Source organism: Mustela putorius, unplaced genomic scaffold (assembly GCF_011764305.1).
Source record: "Mustela putorius furo isolate JIRA1106 unplaced genomic scaffold, ASM1176430v1.1 tig00000250_pilon_pilon_pilon, whole genome shotgun sequence".
Taxonomy (NCBI): domain Eukaryota; kingdom Metazoa; phylum Chordata; class Mammalia; order Carnivora; family Mustelidae; genus Mustela; species Mustela putorius.
The window spans coordinates 615,120-636,336 of NW_025421328.1; the positions used below are offsets into that span (position 1 = coordinate 615,120).

The 21,217-nt window shown below is 40.8% G+C and overlaps 1 protein-coding gene across 3 annotated transcripts in view; it reads right to left on the bottom strand.

The window, feature by feature from the left end:
• Positions 1–1,224: 1,224 nt before the first annotated feature.
• The window catches only part of ZC4H2 (zinc finger C4H2-type containing), a 68,643-nt gene continuing 48,650 nt past the window's right edge, over positions 1,225–21,217 (bottom strand). For 2 of the 3 annotated variants that reach the window (XM_004781754.3, XM_004781755.3), the window contains 4 exons: positions 6,907–7,078; positions 4,839–5,011; positions 3,801–3,963; positions 1,225–2,668 (listed from right to left, as the gene is read on the bottom strand). In XM_004781754.3, coding sequence (XP_004781811.1) covers positions 2,555–2,668; positions 3,801–3,963; positions 4,839–5,011; positions 6,907–7,078 — 622 coding nt within the window. In that variant the 3' untranslated portion in view covers positions 1,225–2,554. The remainder of the gene's footprint in view (positions 2,669–3,800; positions 3,964–4,838; positions 5,012–6,906; positions 7,079–21,217) is intronic. The other variant, XM_004781756.3, reaches the window with a different exon arrangement.

Genomic DNA, 21,217 nt, shown 5'->3' on the forward strand with positions numbered 1-21,217 from the left:
CACATCTGACCTCCAGTGTCCAAGGATGCAAAGCAATTAACCACCTCTCATATACTTATAGGGACCTACTGAGGCCTATACAGGTTAGGATATACCCCCAGTCACACAGCTGAGTGTCCTCCCTTTGCCCACAGTGAGCCCAGGCCACCTCAAAAGCATGCTCATAGATGAACAAAATCTGGGGTGATGACATAATATCAGGTAAGAAAAATAGTATTTCTTTGACTAGTCATTCAATCTATCTGAAGGAAATTAACACTTATTGAGTACTTACTATGTACCTAACATCTCTTACAACAGCCCCAGAAGTGGGTATTATTATATTCTGAGGACACTGAGGCACAGAGGCATTTTGGTCAGCTAATGGGTTACTGGGAAGCTATGGGACTACTTAATGTACAGGATGTTAATTAGGGAGGCCTTGGAATTAACACTTGTAGAGGAGAAACATTAGAGAAGGCAAGGTTAAGCAGAGGGTGCTGATGAACTACAGTCCAGTCTTAATGGAAACCTCAGTACACCCTATGGAGAACTCTGAAACTAGGATGGTCTTGCTCTGAAACTACAATGGTCTTTCACTGTTGTTCCCTATTATATCTCTATGGGGAACCAGGCCATTGTATTCTTGCATCGATCACTGGATTCCTAGACCTTAATTTCTAGTTTAGAGTTATTTCAACTACTCCTATCATCAAGCCAACCCAAAGGGAGAATGGCTTAAAGAAATAAAATGATCATAGAGAAGAGTAGAAACATATGGGCTCTAGAATCAAATCTGGATTCAAATCTTGAAATTTCTCTTTAGTTCTTTAAAGCCCAGTTACTTAACCAGTTATTTAACTCATTTATTTATTTATTTATTTAAGTTATGTATGTATGTATGTATGTATTTAAGTTATTTAGTATCTTACCAGTTATTCAACTCTGGGCAAGTTATTTAATTTCTCTGTGCTTTGGTTTACCTTTTTGGAAAATGGTAATAAAAATACTTAGCTTGAAAGATTGTTTTAAAAATTAAATACAATCATGTACATAAAACATCTTGCAGAGATCTGGCACAGTGTAAATAGTGAATAAATGAGAATTATAACAATAATAAATTATTGTGCACTGGTATGTTTGGTTCCTTTACTTACAGGGTTGAGTGAGTAAAAGTTAAGAGCTACCCAGAAAGGGAAAAGTCACTGTATCTTTTCTATTACGTGGTACTTACAATTGTCAGCATTCACTTCAATGAACAAATGTTTATTTAAAAGAATTTGTACAGACATAACACTCTTACTTTCAAAGAGTGGAGGAACTTTTTATAGTATGAATAAAAAAAAACCACTGGGGCAACTTAAAATTACAGTTAAGAAAGGAAGGGAAAATACCCCCTTTACCCAGTCAGGGACTGAGACTTGGATCTAAAGACAACCCCTATCTCTGTCCTTTAAGTCTGAGAGTGACTTGACTAGCAATCTGATTTTGGTAGAGAGGAGAACTGAAGGCTTGGGGAGTCCAGTGCCTTTTCTTTTGTAAGGGAAGGCCACCAACAGAATCTATTGGAAAGGGGATAGCCTGCAGCTGACCTGAGCTGAGGCTACCTTACCTTACATAAGAGGGCAGACTCAAGAGAGGGAGAGATGAATGGAAGGGAAGTCCCACCCTTTTACATATGTAAAATGGTCAGCACTCACTTGAATCTCAACTCATGCCTCTAACCCCTAGGATATATCATTGAGTAAATGCCAGAATAATGGTTTTGAACAAAAGTGGTTTTGAACATTTGGTAAAACAGATGTGCTGGGCCCTTCTCATCCTAAGGTTTCCCTATGGCAGAGCCCAATGATTTAGGCAGCAAGTTATTTAGGACTTGCAGAGGGAATTTCTGTGACTTATTTGAAAAATGAAGGTAATGGGAAAAGCCTGCAGGCCTCAAGATCTCTGGACACACAACCTGTGTTTGAGAACTTCAGCATATCTGGGGGACTGGCATGGAAGTGAACTCCATAATAGCAGCCAAGCCTCCCAAATGAATGGAAAGGAGGGCTTGTCCAACTTTCCTCTGGGCCTTGCTTAGATGAGATTAAATTAGGGGGCATATGAGGAAGATATATACACCAAGTCTTCTGGAAAGTCCAGCAAGAAGACTGTTGTCCCTTCAGAGCCTAAGGCAAAAGTACAGGGAGGGGGCACACTGGAGCCTTCACCTGAAACAAGGTCCTCCTCCAGCCCTCAACCTGTAGGCCCCAGGCCTCAGACACAAGAGGAGAGAATCATATCTGGCCCTTCTGCCCTTCCCTCAGCTTCGAACAAGGGCAGGGATTAAAATGTGGGTGGGAGAGAAGGGCTCATCAGATACACTGTCATTGGCACCTGAAACATATCTCTTCTTAAGTCAGAAACCCCAAGAGAAGAAAGAAATAAGAACAAAGTGAGAGGGGTCATGTTTCCATCACATCAAATAGAAAACTCAGTAGAGTTGGGGTAGGGTGGTTTCAAATAAGGACATTGATCACTCTGGCCAAGAGGAAGGGTTATGGTAGCAGAGCTCTATGTGTTCTCCATCTCTTCATTCGTCCTGCTTCCGTTTTGGCTTTTTGGGGTTCCGGGACCGGCTCTTGGCTTTGCACAGAGGACATATAGGTGCATTTCGATGAATTTGTTGATGACATGACAAGCAGGCCTGGTGGAAGAACACAGGATAAAGAAAGTTAGTAATTAGATTCTTCTAGACAATGGTTCAGCCTTCTGATCCCCAAGGGTCCAGAAAGAAATTATAACTTCCCAACAGGAAGAGATTACTACTACTTCTCAACAAGTGAGACCCAAGTAAAGAGGTCAGTGCCAGATGTAAGGGAAGTAAAGGTTATAAGGAGATGAGGGTCAAAGAGAGTTATTGAGGTAAAATATCCAGAATTTGGAAATAAGGCAAAATGAGAATTACATAGCATTTTAACATTATATTGGAACATGGACCAACAGGCCCTATTAAGGATTATTTAATTCTCTAGGATAGGTATCAGTAAACTTTCTCTGCAAATGCCAGGAGAGTAAATATTTTAGACTTTTCAGATTACATTGTGTTAGCTGCAACTACTCAACTATAATTGTTTTACATGAAAGAAGTTACAGATAATACATAAACACAAAAAAAAACATATGTGTATGCCAGTAAACCTTTATTTACAAAAACTGGGAGCAAGTCAGACTTGGCCTGTGGGTTCTAGTTTGCTGACCCCTGCTCTAGGAGACTGTCCCTTTGTTTGACTATTTACTATTGATCAGGGCCCAAACTGTGACTTATGCTAATAAGCTACAAATGGTTTTTGCCCAGTAGAAATGCAGAATATTTCTGTTCCAAAGAAAAGATAATCACAAAGGTTATAGTTTATTGCCCTGTAGGACATCAACCAGTTCTATATTTAATTTTGCAAAATTAGTTCAGCATTCCTTTCCTTTTCTTACTATATAGTTATCTGTTTCTCAAATGCTTTTGGAACCAGTTTTGTAATCCTGATGACTACCTCATTAACAACACAGTCACTATATATTTGCACAGGTCTTATTTCTAACTTTTAAAAATTATGCTTAGGAGAGCCACCAACTTTCCTGCATTGTAGCCCCTTAGGGAATATGAAACAATAAAACGAGATGGTCTGCTATAGCACGTAAACACCAACCCTTCCTCTGTGTCCCAAGCAAAGGCTACTTTAGAAAGGCACCAAATTGGTAACCACAAAGCCCCAGTCCTAGCCTTCCATGGGGCTCCATGAAGATACTTTGCTTCCTCCACAACCCCTAGCCAGATCACTTACCTTCATAGGTGGGGGCTGCTGCCTAAAGGTGGCTGTCTGCCGAGTGTCCTGCTTTCTAGCCACTTGGAGTTGCTGGGCAGCAGCGGCTGCAGCGGCCAGAGACTCAGGGATGGGGGGCTCCTGAGGCTCCGTCTGCCACTCCGCTTTCTGCTTCTCAAAGTAACTTTGGAGATGAAAGACATTAGCTGGATCATTCTGAAAGCAAGGATAACCTTGCCCCTCTTAAAGACTCCATGCCACAGAACCAAAGGGGTTGGGCTGTGGCTCACTATAGAGTTTCTGCACACTCCCCAGGAAAGATTCTTCTCATTGGGTATCTGGGCCATTGTCTGCTGGGAAGGGTAATCTTCCTCCTCCTTGGTTTTGACAGATCCAGAAAATAAAGACTACCAGGGCTAGCAAAGTCCTTAAAGGGCATTTGCCTATTGTTCATCCCATGAACCCTTACAATAGTCTCATTAAGTATCCTCAGGCCTTTGTTGACATACTTCTAGGAATATGATGCTCACCACTTTCACAGACAGCCTGCCCTACTTTAAGGAAGTGTGCTTCCTTCTACTGAATTGAACTCTCTCTGTAAGATTAGTGTAGTTCTTAATTCTGGGTCTTAAGATGAAGCTGCAGGCTAGCCCCTGAAGACCATAAATGCCCAGGCTTCTATGTTTTCAAAGGTTTCTAGATGCCCCTGTTAGACCTTGACTTGTGAGGTGACCTGAGACACACGCGCGCGCGAGCGCGCGCACACACACACACACACACACACAGTCATAGACACAGTCTTGTGTTATCAAAATTGCACAAAGAATTTTAAAAATTACTTGGTAATACTAGTCTAATCATCCTAACTTTGATACACAGAGACTTGCCCAAGGTCATAAAATGAGTCCGTAACTAACAGGCCTGAAGCTAGGACTGTGTTACATGACTTTTAAATAAGGCTTTATGTGTACCTATGCACCTCTGTATTTTTGTGTGTGTATGTGTTTGTATGTGTATGTGTTGTGTGTAAGTTACAGGGACAGGAAATAGGCAGCTTACTCCAAGGAGAGCTTCTCCTCCTCTTCACATAGGTCAGGGAGCCTCTGCAGGCCTAGAGTCATGCGTAGGGCATCGACATGTTCCTTCAGTGGCTTATACTCATCATGTAGCCGCCGGGTAGACTCTAGCAACTTATTTAGGTCATTCTCAGACTGTTTGATGGTGTTTTCCATCTGGAACACAGAGTGAGGTAGGTACAGAGAAAAGACACTATCATTCTCTGCAAGGATCTACAGCTAAGTGAATAAAATAGCCCAGGCCCCAGATCCAGACCAATCTATGGTTAAGTCCTTCATTTACCATATATTTATTCTATGTGGCTCTTGTCAAGCCTTGGTTTTTTTCCATTTTTATAAGATGATAACAATAGTTTCTACATCTCTAATCCAGACTGATTTGAGTAAACAGGGAATATTCTCCATTGTCTCTGTGATCTGAGAAACAATAAACTTGAGAAAACTCACTGCCTGGATTGGAAAAAGAATAACAGTATCTACCTCATATAAATCTTATAAAGATTCAGTGATTGAATTTATATAAAGCTCTCAGTAAAGGGGCTACTGCAGAGTAAACTCTCAATAAATGTTAGTTATTATTCAAATATAGCACCTTAAATGAGCACTTAAGAGTTCATTTAGTTCATCCCACCATCATTTTACTGATCAGAGAATTGAGACTCAGAAAGAAGAAACTTAAGAAACTTCCCCAGAGAAATGCTTCTTAGGGGGAAAGCATAGACAAAGACACAGGGCTTAAGCTTCCAAGGCTGGTTTTCAAAATGTAGTCACCAAATCAGCAGCATTAGCATCATCTGGAAACTCATTAGGAATGCAAATTCTTAAGCATGGCCCCAGACATATAGAAATCAGAAATCCTGGGGTAGAGTCCAATAATCTATGTTTCAGGAACCTTTTCAGGTGAACTGGATTCATGCTTAAGTTTGACTTCCACTGGCTTAGATTTTCAGCCCCTTTGTGACTAATACTTTTTTATTTGTATTGGATTTGTATACTCTGTTCGCTGGCAGCAGCTCATGAAACCCTGGAATCCTGTGATCTTATGATAGAAAATACCAAGTACCTACTATCCAAATCATAGTCCTATTTCCTTTAAGATCCCAGGCTTGGCAATGTGAGGAAATAAGTATTGCCATAGAAATAAGTTTTCCAAGAATAATAAAAACTCCTTCAAATGTAATTTCTTTTTTGTTTTAAAGATTTTATTTATTTATTTGACAGTCAGAGATTACAAGTAGGCTGAGAGGCAGGCAGAGAGAGAGAGAAGAGGAAGCAGGCTCCCTGCTGAGCAGAGAGCCCAATGTGGGGCTCGATCCCAAGACCCTGGGATCATGACCTGAGCTGAAGGCAGAGGCTTTAACCCACTAAGCCACCCAGGCACCCCTCAAATGTAATTTCTAAAAAAAAAAGAAAAAGAAAAATGTTTCTCATTGTCCTAGGCTCTAAGGATTGGAGAGGACTTTATAAGTCAACACTTCCATTTTTCCTCCTGGTTCATCAATTCTGTAGTCCAGACAGGTGATCATTCAGACTATCCTTGAATAACTCCAAAAATTGGGGAACTTTATCACCTTAGCAGGCAGTTTATTCCCCTGTTTCAGGTATCTCCAAAAGAGAAACTCTAATGAGGGGGCTACACTTTAGTAGGCTGACAAGGATTGTTTAGCTTACTTGGAAGATTTGGAGCCCTTTGAGCTAGACCTCAGAGGCAGCTGCCTGCTCTGCATTACTCCAAGGCTATCTCTCAACTCCCAGACTCCCAGGATAAGAACACAGTAGTGCTGAAAGAGACCTTACAGGTGACTGAATCCCTGTCATAGTAAAGTGAGAAAATGGGGCCCAGGAGAAAGAGGGACTTGTCCAGTGATATATGGTCAGTCAGTGACAGAGCCAGAGCTAGATCTCGAACTCCTGGATTCTTCCATTCCATCACAACTGATGCTTACTTCCCCAAGTTGGCCTCAGCCACATCTCAAGAAGAGGCCATAGTACTCACTACTGTCTATTCCTCAAAGGGCCCAGAGGTAGGCTTCGGGAAGCCATCCACATACCACGTTGATATCAGCATGGATCAGTCGGAGTTCCTCCACATGGGCCATCTTCTCCTGTAGCAGCAGGTCCATCTCCTGCTTATATTCCTTCAGGTGCCTCTCCTCTGATTCAAGGGCCTCAAACTCAGCCTTCAAACGTGACTTGATCTTCTCCATCTGCAGAGTCTTGTTCCTACAATTACCAAAAGCAAGAAACAGACGAGCAGGAAAAGAGAGGAAAATGGGAATGGAGTATGGACTTAGGCCCTCAGCCAAGTCTATTTTTCTAAGCCATCTTTCTAAGCCTTTTTTTCTCCAGCCTCCCCCAAAAGTAGAAGATCCTTTATTCTACGATTGAAGGTCAGTGGGTCTCAAAAGGGGATAATGTTATGGTTTTTGTTATTAGACTGATTCAAGAAAGAGCACTATTGGCATGTAGTGGGCAAGGGCCAGAGATGCTAAATAGACTCTCAGTGCACAGGAAAGTCCCACACCACAAATAACTCCCACCCGAGATGCTAAACATGACCCTTGAGAAACTTTTAAAGGAGCATTGTCCATTAAATTTTCTACAATGACGGAAATGTTCTATATCTATACTTTCCCATACACTAGGCACATGTAGATACAGGGTACTTGAAATGTGGCTAAATCAGCTGAAGAATTGAATTTTGAATTTTATTTAATTTTAATTAATGTAACTTTAAACCATCACATGTGGTTAATTGAACAGCACTGCTCTACAGGGTCTACTCCTCTCTTCCAGAAGAGGAAGGGTAATGGAAGAACTATAGTTCATTTCTTTTCCTAAAAAAAAAAAAAAACCTATATATGGTTGTTAAATCCCAATTGTATACTCTCTGGTTCAGTAAGTGCACACCTGTGAATTTATTCTAAGGAAATAATTAGAGGAAACAAAAAGTTAATATGCAGGAATACTCATTCTGGACTATGAGCAAAATTGCAATATGTAGGAAGCCATTAAAAGAATCATTATGAAGACCTGTGACATGGAAAATGTTGAAGATATACTCAATTAAAAAGTATATACAGTTAGGTTGAATTTTTCAAAGTATACATGCACAAAGTATACTGGCACAGTTTCAAAGACTTTTAACACCATTTGAAGCCTGCCTAAATGAAAGAGCCACAAAGCTTTGGAAGGAGGCTCCTATAGAGCACATTGTTTTCCTCCCACTGGCTCTCTGTGCTCTCTGGTTTTTAGGTACTGCCTAGCTGTTATTCATCACTCAGGTTTAGCATCTCCTGTCCTCTGCATTAGTACTTGGCTTTCATCTTTGCTCCAGCCCATCCCATGGGTGCTCTTGCTCTACACACTGGCCTCTGGCTTTAGCCTGTTTTTGTCTTTAGTTTCTCTCTCCTGTGGATACTGCCTTAAGAGGTGACCATCAGTGGTACAGAACCACAAAGAGTACTGTATTATGTGGATAGGGCAATGGGAGAAAATTTTTTCTTTATTCAAAACTTTTTTTCATATTACTATATTTTGTTACCTTAGGAAAGGGTAAAAACGTTGGGTGTTATTATCCTATTTGTAAAAGAAAAAAAGAAAGAACTAGTAAATGGGATGTAAACATTTGAATGCAGGGCTCTCTAATGCCACCCACTATTCCACACTGCCTAAGTGGGGTTGCCCAGACTAAACAGCATAAACATATTGAGGGTTCTTGGTATACCTGTTCAACTGTCTTGCAAAGGATGAAACTGATTTGTATTGGTCAATCAACTAACTATTTAGAGTCCCTCCTATCTAGACATTCAATTTCTTCCTCTAGATTACATGCAGAACAATCTGAATTTCATCTATCCTTATCCCAATTTACAGATAAGAAACTAATGAGATTCAAAGTTATACAGTATATCACACTAAGTCGTAGAGCCAGTTTGTGGCAGTGCTCACCCTACAACCTTTTTCTGTATTAAGCACAGCAATATTAGGAAGGGAACACAAGCTTTAGATTCAGGCCTGGATATAAATCTGTGTTCTGCCCTTGATTGGTTATTTGTTTTTAGACAACAATAATAACAGTTGTTATATGCAACTGATGATTTCTTGAACACTACAACTGAAACTCATGATATACTACATGTTGGTTAATTGACTTTAAATTAAAAAAAGGGGGGAGGCAAGATGGTGGGAGAGTAAGGGACATCAGTTCATCTAGTCCCTCATATTTAGCTGTATATCTATAAAACCATTCTAAACACACATACATTCAGCCTGAGATGTAAGAAAATACATCTGGAACTCTACAAATGGAAAAACAACAGCTTTTTGCAAGGTAGGAAGTGCAGAATCATGAATCTTCAGGAAATGTTGGAAGATAAAAAGACAGGGGATGGAGCCTCCATAAGCTGGTTACCAGAAGTGCAAAAATCAGAACCATTAGAAACCTTCTCCAGGGAGAGACATCCCTTTCTGAAAAGGGAACAGGGATTAAAAGAGCAGAATTTTACGTGCATCACTGTGGTCTCAGGATACCAGAAACAAAGAAAAACAGGGCTGCCTGATCTGAAAGAGTGTCCAAGCAGTGGAGTGGGAAAACTGGTTATGGTCAGTGAGCCCAGAAGGGACTCTCAGCTCCAGTTACCATAAACTGCAAGGCAGACCAGTAGGGAGGCTGTTCTCTTCCTAAGCACCCTGAAAAAGACTGGGACATGTAGGCCATTTAACATCCCTGGGAGTGACAAAACAGCTGAGCCTATGACTGAGCAACAGCTCTCAGGGCAGTGGTGGTCCCAGAAAGGATAGTAGGATGGCATCCAGCTGTGACCTGGGAGCAGTGAAGCAGGACATGCATGCAAGCTCCCAGTAGCTCCCAGTTGCAGACACAAAGTGAAGTGTTGCTCATGGACCCTGGGGGCTCCCCCAGGATAATTTCAGTGGGGGCAAACGATGAGAGTCTGTGGGTTTGGTGAACACGGAAGTGGAGATGGTTTGACTTGGAGGGCTTACTAAAGAAGTATGGTTGACTTGGAGAGTTTACTGAAGAAGGGGGACCATGATCTTGCAGCTCTGGGCCAGAGATCCTGGCACAGCTGGTTTTGTTCTGACCTTCTGAAGAGGTGAAGAAAGCCACCAGGGAATAAAAGCCACACAGAAGACCAGCTAACCTTAAGCCCATCCCCCTGACAAGGGGTGGGGTAACTCCACCCAAGCAAGACACTAGAAAGCCAAAACAGCAGGCCCCTCCCAGGAAGAACTGGTGAATGACAGGCTTATATATCTGACAGGACTGTAAAACTCCAGCACCAGGGGAAAACAATATATTGAGTTCCAGGTGTTTTCTCCCAAATCATTTATCCCTTAGTCTAAAATTTTATATTTCTTATTTTTATGAACATTTTCCCCATTGCAACTAGAGTTTTATTTTACCAACTTATATTTTTAAATTACCTTTTTAATTTTCCCCCCTCACATCCACATTTTATAGATTTATGCCTTACTCTAGTCCTTTTTTCACTATAGCCAAAATTCAATCAGGAACAAGATCACACTGCTTTGTCTACCCTATGAGATTATAGTATCTACCCTCCCTTTTTATTGTTTTGGCTCATCTTGGGTTTATTTCCTTTTCTTTGATGGCTTCAAACCACTCCACATTTTTTCCAGGATGAATATGTCTTGGCTCATGGTTGATATTTTGGACTCTGTTCATTCACTCAGCCATCCTTTCCTGGGCAGAATAAAGGAAAGAACCAGAGGCAGTGTTCTCTGCAACAGAGCTAATCGATACGGATATAAGCAAGATGTCAGAGATAAAATTCAGGATAGCAATCAAAAAGTTAATAGCTAGGCTTTAAAAAGTGTAAATGAAAATACAGAATCTCTAAGGGTGGAAATAAGATCTAAAGAGGCCAAACTATGCTATGAATGAGATGCAGTTTAAACTGAATGCTCTAACAGCTAGGGTAAATGGGACAGAAGAGAGAATAAGTGATCTAGAGGACAGGCTAATAGAAAGGAATGAAGTGGAGGAAAATAGAGAAAGACAACTAATTGCCCATGAAGGAAGGCTTCAGGAATTTCATAATGCCTTGAAACAAACCAATGTCCAAATTACAGGGATCTCAGAGGAGGTGGAGAGAGACTCTAGAAGGTCTATTCAAGCAAATTATTACTGAAAACTTCCCTAATCTTGGGAAGGAAACAAGCATTCATGTCCATGAGGCAGAGAGGACCCCTCTCAAAATCAATAAAAATAGATGAACACTCTGACATATAATAGTGAAGCTTGCAAATCTTAAACCAAAGAAGCTATGCTGAGAGTAGCTAGGGAGAGATTTCTTATGTATGGAGAGAGGAACATCAGAATAACATCAGACCTAACCACAGAAACCTGGCAAGACAGAAAGAGCTGGAAAGACATATTCAGGGTACTAAATGAGAAGAACATGCAACCAAGAATACTTTATCCAGCAAGGCTCTCATTCAGAATGGAAGGAGAGATAACGAGTTTCCAGGACACTCAGAAATTGAGAGAATATGTGACAACCAAGCCAGCCCTGCAAGAAATAGGAAGAGGGACCCTATAAGTGAAGACACAACCCATGAGTAATATAGACCAGAAATTTACACAGAAACAGGGACTTTGGGAGAGGGGGGCATGATGGTGACTGAGTGGAGGACTTCATTTCATCTAGTTCCTCAAGTATAGCTGGATATCTATCAAACCATTCTGAATATACATGAATTCAACCTGAGATGTAAGTAGATTTATCTGGATCTCCACAAGCAGAAAAATGACTACTTTTTTTGAAGTAGGAGGTGTGGGATCTCGAATGTTTGGGAAAAATATCTGAAGAGAAGCAGAGTGGGGAGGAAGCCTCCACAAGCCTGCCACTGGAAATTGATATAACACTGGAGCAAAAAAAAAATGAAACCCTTGGAAATCCATCCTAGTGAGAGGCACCCTCTTCTGAAAAGGGCACAGGGAGTGAGTAGGGCCAAATTCTAGGTGGACCATTGTGGTTTTGGGGTTCCAGAAGACTCGGGAAGAATGGGAGAGCCTAAACCAATGGAGTGCTTAAGCAATGGAATAGGGGGACTGGTTGTGTTCAGGAAGCCCAGAGGGGGCTTTCAGCTCTGAACACCATAAACTGTGGGGCCAACCTGTTAGGAAGGCCGCCCTCTGCCTGACCATCCTGAAAAAGACTAAAAGGTGCGGGCTGTCAAACATCTTAGGGGAGATATAGAACTGCTTGCACCCATGACAAGGACAGATTTCAGGGCAGAGTGGCCTATGAGGAGACACTGGGGCCACCCAGGGGTGGGGCAGCACACAGTGTCATCTAGGAGCTGCAGAGGAGGGTGCACATGCGAGCCCACAGCTGCTGGCAGTTGTGGAGTCACATGGTGCAGAGGTGCTCACGGGTTCCCATGGCTCCCTTGGGAGAAGAGCACCTGGTGGGAATCACGGGATTCATCAGTTTGGTACATAAAGACCTGCTCCCATGACTGGGCAACAGCATTCAGGGCAGTGTCACCCCCAAGGAACACTGGGGCAGCACACAATATAACCTGGGAGATGTGAAAGAGGGTGCACGTATGAGCCAATGGATGTTACCAATTGCAGAATCACAAAGCAGATACTTGCAGGTCCCCATGACTCCCCTGGGAGAGGTGGGGGAGGCACGAATTGCATGAGTGTGTAGAGTCTGGTACATGCAGCGGTGGAGAAGGACTGGCCTGTAGAATTTTATGGGGGTGAGGGGTGGACCTCAACATTGCAGCTCTGGGCCGGAGAGTCCTGAAAGGCCACATTTGTTGTGACCCTCTAAAGAGAAGCAGAAAGATGACAAGGAACGAACGCTATGCAGCCAATCCACTCACATTAAGCCCATCCCCCTGATAAGGGATGGGACAACTTCACCCAGGAAAAGACTCCTGAGAAGCTAAGAAGCATACCCCTCACCCAGAAGGCAGATTATGAATGATGAGCTTACTTGCCACAATACTGTAAAATTCCAGTGCCAGAGGAAAATCATACAGGGAGGTCCAGGTGTTTCCTCCTGGCTCGCTCATATTTCAGATAAAAATTTTACATTTCATTTTTAGTTTCTTTTCTTATTTTTTCTTTCCTTTTTTTAACCCCACTTCCATTTCAAAAAGATTTGTATTTTCCAGCCTATATTTTTAAGTCACTTAACTTTAATTTTCCTTCTCTATATTTGTTTCTATTTTTATTTTTATTTCTATAACTCTTATTTCTATTTTCTATATATTTTTATAGATTTATGCCCCATATAAGCCCGTTTTTCACTCTATTCAATTTTATCTTGGTATGCATGTAAGTTCTGATTTCTTTGCAATTTTGGGAAATAGTGTCTTCTAACACACTGAACAAAAATCAAGCAGGAACAGCCACACCCCCTGCTCGGTTCACATTGAGAGATTATAATCTTTCTCCTGATCCCCTCTTTATTTTTTCTCTTATCTCTTTTCTTTTTTATTGTTTTGGATCATCTTGGCTTTGGTGGCATATCTGTGATAGTTTCTACCACTTCAGATTTTTTTGTAGGTGCATTTTGCCTTGGTTGTGATTGATATTTTGGACTCTGTAAATTCTCTCAATCATCCCTCAACAGAATAACTAGGAGAAGGAACTCCCAAAAAAGAAAAGAGCCAGAGACGACATGCTCTGCTACAGATCTAAGGGATATGGATACAAGCAAGATGTCAGAGATAGACTTCAGGGTACCAATTATGAAGTCAACAGCTAGGCCTGATAGAAGCATTAGCAGCAAGAAATAATCTCTAAGGGCATAAATGAAATCGAATCAGGCCAAATTAAAAAAATCCTATGAATGAGATGCAGTCTAAACTGGATACTCTAACAGCCAGCGTAAATGACACAGAAGAACAAATAACTGATCTAGAAGATAAGCTGATAGAAAAGAAGGAAGCTGAGGAAGATAGGGATAGATAGCTAGAAGCCCATGAGAAAAGACTTAGAGAGATCAATGGCACCATGAAACATTGCAATGTCAGAATTATTGGGACCGCTAAGGGGGTGGAGAGAGAGAGGGCTAGAAGATATATATGAGCAAATCATAGCTCAGAACTTCCTTAATTTGGGGAAGGAAACAAGCATTCTTGTCCGAGAGGCAGAAAGGACCCCTTCCAAATCAATAAAAACAGACCAATACCCCAGTATATAACAGAGAAACTTGCAAATCTTATAGGGACAGAAGCTATCTGGAGAGCAGTTAGGGGTAAGAGATTTATGATATACAGAAGGAGGAACATTGAAATAACATCAGACATATCCACAGAGACCTGGAAAGCTGGAAAGGGCTGGCAAGACATAATCAGGGTACTAAATGAGAAGAACGTGCAGCCAAGAATACTCTATCCAGCAAGGCTGTGATTCATAATGGACGGAGAGATAAAGAGCTTCCAGGGCAGGGAGAAACTGAAAGAATATGTGACCACCAAGCCGGCCCTGCAAGAAATATAGTGGGGAGTCTATAAAAGAAGAATATAGACCAAAAATTTACAGAGACAATCTACAGAAACAGGAACTTTATAAGCAATATTATGGCACTAAATTCATCTTTTAATAGTTATTGTCAACATGAACAGACTGAAAGCTCCCATCAAACAGCACAGGGTTTCAGATCAGATCAAAAAGCAGGACCCATAAATGCTGTTGTTTCCTTATTGATTTTATCTTTGGATGATCTATTACTGGGAGTGGTGTGTTAAAATCCCCATCTATTAATGTATTTATATCAATATGAGTCTTTATCTTGATTACTAGTTGGCTTATGTAGTTGGCTGCTCTGTATTGGGAGCATAAATATTTACAATTGTTAGATCTTCTTGGTGGATAGTCCCTTTAAGAATGATGTAGTGTCCTTTTGTATCTCTGACTACAGTCTTTAGTTTAAAATCTAATTTATCTGATATGAGAATCGCTACCCAAGCCTTCTTTGCAGGCCCATTGGCATGAAAGATGGTTCTCCATCCCTTCACTTTCAGTCTGGATGTATCCTTAGGTTCAAAATGGGTCTCATGTAGACAACATATGGATGGGTCTTATCGTTTTATCCAATCTGCAACCCTATGCTGTTTTATGGGAGTGTTTAGGCGATTCACATACAGAGTGATTATTGAGAAATACGTTTTTTTTTTGAGAGATACGTTTTTATTGACATCATGTTGCCTGTAAAGTCCTTGTTTCTAAAGATTGTCCCTGTAAATTTCTGTTCTATGACTCTCTTGGGTTCTTCTTCTATAAACCTCTCCCCCCTTAATATTTCTTGTAGTGCCAGCATGGTGGTCACATACTCTTTTAATCCTTGCCAGTCTTGGAGGCTCTTTATCTCTCCATCCATTTTGAATGTCAGCCTTGCTGGATAAGTATTCTTGGCTACATGTTCTTCTCATTTAGTGCCCTGAATACGTCTTGTCAGCCCTTTCTGACTTGCCAGATTTCTGTGGACAGGTCTGATGTTATTCTGATGGGCCTTCCTCTGTACATAAGGAATCTCTTCCCCCTAGCTGCTCTCAAGAGCTCCTGTCTAAAATTATGATTCATCAGTTTCATAATCAGGTGTCCCGAGGTCTTTCAAGATTCTATGATCTTGGGGGGGTAGACCTTTCTGCCTCTAGGACATGAATGCTGGTTCTGGAACATTCCCCATATTGGGACAATTTTCATGGAGAATTTGTTCAACTCTATCCTCTAGTCTTCTTTCTTTCTCCTCCTCCTCAGGGATTCCAATAATTCTGAATTTGGAACATTTCATGGCATCATTTATTTCCCTAATTCTGTTTTCATGGCTTCTCAGCTATTTGTTCCAGGCCTCTCCTGATCCCTTTTCTCTATCAGTTTGTCCTCTAGATCACTAATTCTATCTTCTGCTTCAGTTATCCTAGCTGTTAGAGAATTTAGATTAGATTGGAACTCGTTGACAGCAATTTTAACTTCCTCCCTGGTGGCTTTCATTTCTGCCCTAATCGAGTCCATGTTGTCATTAATGGTTTTCTCCAACCTAGCCATTGCCTGGATAATTGTTAACCTGAATTCCCTTTCCAACATACTGTTTATGTCCATATCCAATAGCTGATGGAGAGAGCACAGTCTCTGAATTTTTCCTCTGTTGGGCATTCCTCCTCTTAGTCATTTTGGTGAGAGAGGGCTGAGGGTATGTGTAGCTGAATGTATCAACCATGATCCAGGCAAGATGAACTCTGGAATGCTTTGAACAATCAGGAGTCCCTGCCAAAAAGAAAGGAAAAAGAAAAAGAGAGAGAGAGAGAGAAAAGAAAAAGAAAAGAAAAAAAAAAGAGAGAAGACCCAGCCAGAATGGGCCGCAAAGGTAGAATTTATAAGGCATATGAACTGAAACAGACAAAGAAAGACCAACAATATTAAATGACAAGAAAAAAAGAACCCAGCCAAAATGAAGCCCAAGTATAAGATTTATATCATACCAGAACAAAAACAAATACACAGAAACACAGATAGAAGAAAAAGATGGGAGGGTGGTTATAAATCCTCTGTGTGGGCGAGGAAGGTTATTTTGATTCTTCCTGGGTGTATCTTGAGATCTTTGTTAAAGGACTCAAATTTCCAGAACTAAAGGGGTATTAAAACTGGTTTATATATAGGGGTAGTATTGATTAGGGAAAGAGGATTACTTTTAAGTTTTTCTCTAAATGAATATTAAGAAAAATAGAAAAGCAAAAGAAAAACACAGATATATGTCTCAAAAAAGTTCAAGTTCAAAGGTTATTATGGAATTTGTTGCATTGAACCTCTCATTATGATGGTAAATAGGCTAAAAATAAAAAAAAGAAAATAAGAATAATGTTAATGGATTAAAAGTTGTATCTGAGAAATATACAGGTTTTAGGGCAATACTCGGAGTTTAATATCTTCTTTCCCCTTAATATTGGGGTTTTACAGTTTTATGGGGACCCTGTGGTGGTTGTCCTCTCGTTTTCTTTGGCTGGTTTTCTGGGGGGAGGGGCCTGCTGCATTGTTTTTCAGGCATCCTTGCTTGGGTTGAGTTCTCCTGCCCTCTAAGAAGGGGCTGAGCTCTGAGGAAACCGTCCTTTCAGGCTTTTGTTTTCTGGACGTTCCCTATACCTGTTTTTTGTCTTTGTTTTTGTTTTTTTGTTTTTTCCTTTTTTCCCCCCCATTGGTGGCTGTTGTCAGTTCTTTGGAGGATTAGAGTTAAGCAAACTGCACCCAGACCTCCATTTCAGAAAGAAGCCTCAGTATGTTCCCCTCTGGATGATTCACAGCACACAGACTCCCCCTCTGCCACCTCCCACCGGCAGAGCACATCCATAGCCACTGTCTCAGGGGTCTCAGGATCTCCTACTTGTCTCTGTACCCCTGTGCCACCAAAGCTGCAAGCAATATTGGTACAGAGAGCCTGCTTCCAGTGGCTGCCTTTGCTGGGCTGCTCTCTGGGCAGGTCTAGGCCGTCAGAAAGATCCCAACCAGAGATAGCAGTGAGATCTTCATTCTGGCCCTAGCTGGGAGTGTTCAGACTCTTGGCCAATCCTAGAGACCACAGGCCAGTCCTAGAGATCACCGTGCCCACACAGACCTCTCTCAGGGGAGTGTGTGGAGCATGGCCCAGGCCCTGGTCGGTCACACAGCAGACATGCACAGTGAAAAAGGTTGTGATTCTAGAGAGCGCTGACTGGTGTCCACTCAGACTCTCTCATGCCCACCTGGGGCTCAGGGCCCATGGCCTGGAGGCTTTGCTGCACTCTCTCTGGCATGAGTGGTCACTGGCAATAGCTGTGCTGGGTCCATGGGCTTAAGCCTGTGGTCATAACTGCCTGATTCTTCCAGTTGCCCCTTAAGACCTTTTGCTCTTTTTGAGTGCTTTTTAACCAGACTTCAAGATAATGCTGGTCCCCAGTCATAGGGCACTGTCATATTGGGGTATTACTTTCCAACGGATGGCCTCTGGTGTCTGCCTCCCCCTTCTGTTTATTCTCAAATATAAGCCTGATTGTTCAAACTCCACTGCTTTAACTCATGACTGGCATCTTCTTCCCCTGTAGAGATCCAGAAGTGTATAATCCTACATCTCAGGCTGATTTCATGGATGTTCAGAGTATTCTGGTAGATAATCAGCTCACTTTAGGGGAAAAGTTGAGACAGCATCTCCTACTTCTCTGCTATCTTGCCCCCATCCCTATTTTCAATTTCTTAAGGAATCTCCACACTGTTTTCCAAAGTGACTGCAACAACTTGCATTCCCTGCAACAGTGTAAGAGGGTTCCCCTTTCTCCACATCCTCTGCAATACATGTTGTTTACTGTCTTGTTAATTTTGGCCATTCTTACTGGCATAAGATGGTTTTGATTTGAATCTCCCTGATGGCTAATGATAATGAGTATTTTTTCATATATCTGTTAGCCATTTGTATGTCTTCCTTGGATAAGTGTCTGTTCATGTCTTCTGCCTATTGTGTGACGTGATTATCTGTTTCTTGCCTGTTGAGTTTGTGGAGTTCTTTATAGATCCTGGATATCAATCCTTGTTTATAGTGTCATTTGTAAATATCTTCTCCCATTCCATGGGTTTCCTCCTGTTGACTGTTTCCTTTGCTGTGCAGAAGCTTTTGATCTTGATGAAGTCCCAAAAGTTCATTTTCACTTGTTTCCTTTGCCTTTGGAGACATATCTTGAAAGAAGTTGCTGTGGCCGATGTTGAAGAGGTTACTGCTTATGGTCTCCTCTAGGAGTTTTGATAGATTGCTGCCTATGTTTAGACACATTGAAGTCTTTTATCCATTTCAAGTTTATCTTTATGAATGGTGTAAGAGAAAGGTCAAGTTTCATTCTTCTACACATAGCTGTCCAATTTTCCCAGCACCATTTATTGAAGAGACTGTCTTTTTTCCACTGGATATTTTTTCCTGCTTTGTCAAAGATTATTTGACCATAAAGTTGAAGGTCTGTATCTGGGCTCTCTACTCTCCTCCATTGGTCTATGTGTCTGTTTTTGTGCCAGTACCATGCTGTCTTGGTGCTCACAGCTTTGTAGTAAAGCTTGAAATCAGACAACATGATGCACCCAGTTTTGTTTTTCTTTTTGGGGGTATCTGCTGGTTCCATACAAATTTTAGGATTGTTTGTTCCAGCACTTGGAAAAATGCCAGTGGATTTTTGATCAGGATGGCCTTGAAAGTATAGTTTGCTTTAGGCAGTATAGACATTTTAACAATGTTGATTCTTCTGATCCATGAGCATGTCAATGAAACTAGAAGGTGGTTCTTTGAAAGAATCAATAAGATCTATAAACTACTGACCAAATTGATCCAAAAGAAGAGAAAGAACCCAAATTATTAAAATTATAAATGAAAGGTGAGAGATCATGACTAACACCAAGAAATAGAAAGAATCATCATAAATTATTTTCAAGAGTTATATGTCAATAAATTAAGAAACTTAGAAGACATGGATGCATTCCTGGAAACACACAAAGTTCCAAAACTGAATTAAGAAGATACTGACAATTGAATAGACCAATATCTAGTAACAAGACTGAATCAGTGATCAAAAACCTCCCTAAAAACAAGAGCTCAGGACCTGAAAGATTCCCTGGGGAATTCTAACAAACATTCAAAGAAGAAATAATACCTATTCTTTTGAAGCTGTTTCAAAAAATAGAAACAGAAGGAATACTTCCAGACTCTTTTTATGAAGCCAGCATTACCCTGAGCCCTAAACCAGGAAAATAACCCACCAAAAAGGAGAATTTCAAACTAATATCTGATGAATATGGATGCTATGATTCTCAACAAGATCTTAGCTAATGGGATCCAACAGTACATTAATAATATTATCCTCCATGACCAGGTAGGATTTATTAGTGGGAGGCAGGGGTTGTTCAACATTTCCAGATCAATCAGTGTGATAGAACAAAACAATAAGAGAAGAGAGAAGAACCACATGGTCCTCTCAATTGATGCAGAAAAAGCATTTGACAAGTTACAGCATCTGTTCCTGATTAAAAATCTTCAAGGTATAGGTATAGAGGGAACATTCCTCAACTTCATAAAATCCAACTATGAAAGGCCCACAGTTAATATTATTTTCAATAGGGAAAAGCTGACAGCCTTCCCTTTGAGATCAGAAACATAACAAGGATTCCCACTCTCACCACTCTTGTTCAATGTAGTACTAGAAGTTCTAGCAACATCAATCAGACAACAAAAATAAATAAAAGGTATTCAAATTGGCAATGAAGTCAAACTCTCTCTCTTCACAGATGACATTATACTTTATATGGAAAACCCAAAAGACACCACCCACAAACTACTAGAACTCATAGACCAATACAGTAATGTGGCAGGATGCAAAATAAATGCAAAGAAATCAGTTGCTTTCTTGTACTCTAATAATGAAAATATAGGAAGGGGAATTAGAGAATTGATTCCATTTACTATAGCACCAAGAACCATAAGATACCTAGGAATAAACCTAACCAAAGAGGTAAAGGATCTGTACTCGAGGAACTACAGAACACTCATGAAAGAAATTGAAAAAGACATAAAAAGATGAAATATGATTCCATGCTGATGGATCAAAAACATAAACATCGTTAAGAAGTTTATACTGCCTAGAGCAATCTATACTTTCAATGGCATTCCAATCAAAATTCCACCAGCATTTTTCAAAGAGCTGGAACAAACAGTCCTAAAATTTGTATGGAACCAGAAGAGATCCTGAATTGCTAAGGAAATTGTGGAAAAGGAAAACAAAACTGGGTGCATCACGTTGTCTGATTTCAAGCTTTACTACAAACTGTGAGCACCAAGACAGCATGGTACTGGTACAAAAACAGACACATAGATCAGTGGAGCAGAGTAGAGAGCCCAGATACAGACCTTCAACTTTATGGTCAAATAATCTTTGACAAAGCAGGAAAAAATATCCAGTGAAAATAAGACAGTCCCTTCAATAAATGGTGCTGGGAAAATTGGACAGCTATGTGTAGAAGAATGAAACTTGACCATTCTCTTACACCGTTCACAAAGATAAACTCAAAATGGATAAAAGACATGAATGTGAGGCAGGAATCCATCAGAATCCTAGAGGAGAACATAAGCAGTAACCTCTTCAACATCAGCCACAGCAACTTCTTTCAAGATATGTCTCCAAAGGAAAGGAAACAAAAGCGAAAATGAACTTTTGGGACTTCATCAAGATCAAAAGCTTCTACACAACAAAGGAAGCAGTCAAAAAAACAAAAAGGCAACCCACGGAATGGGAGAAGATTTTTGCAAATGGCACTACAAAGGGCTGATATCCAAGATCTATACAAACTCG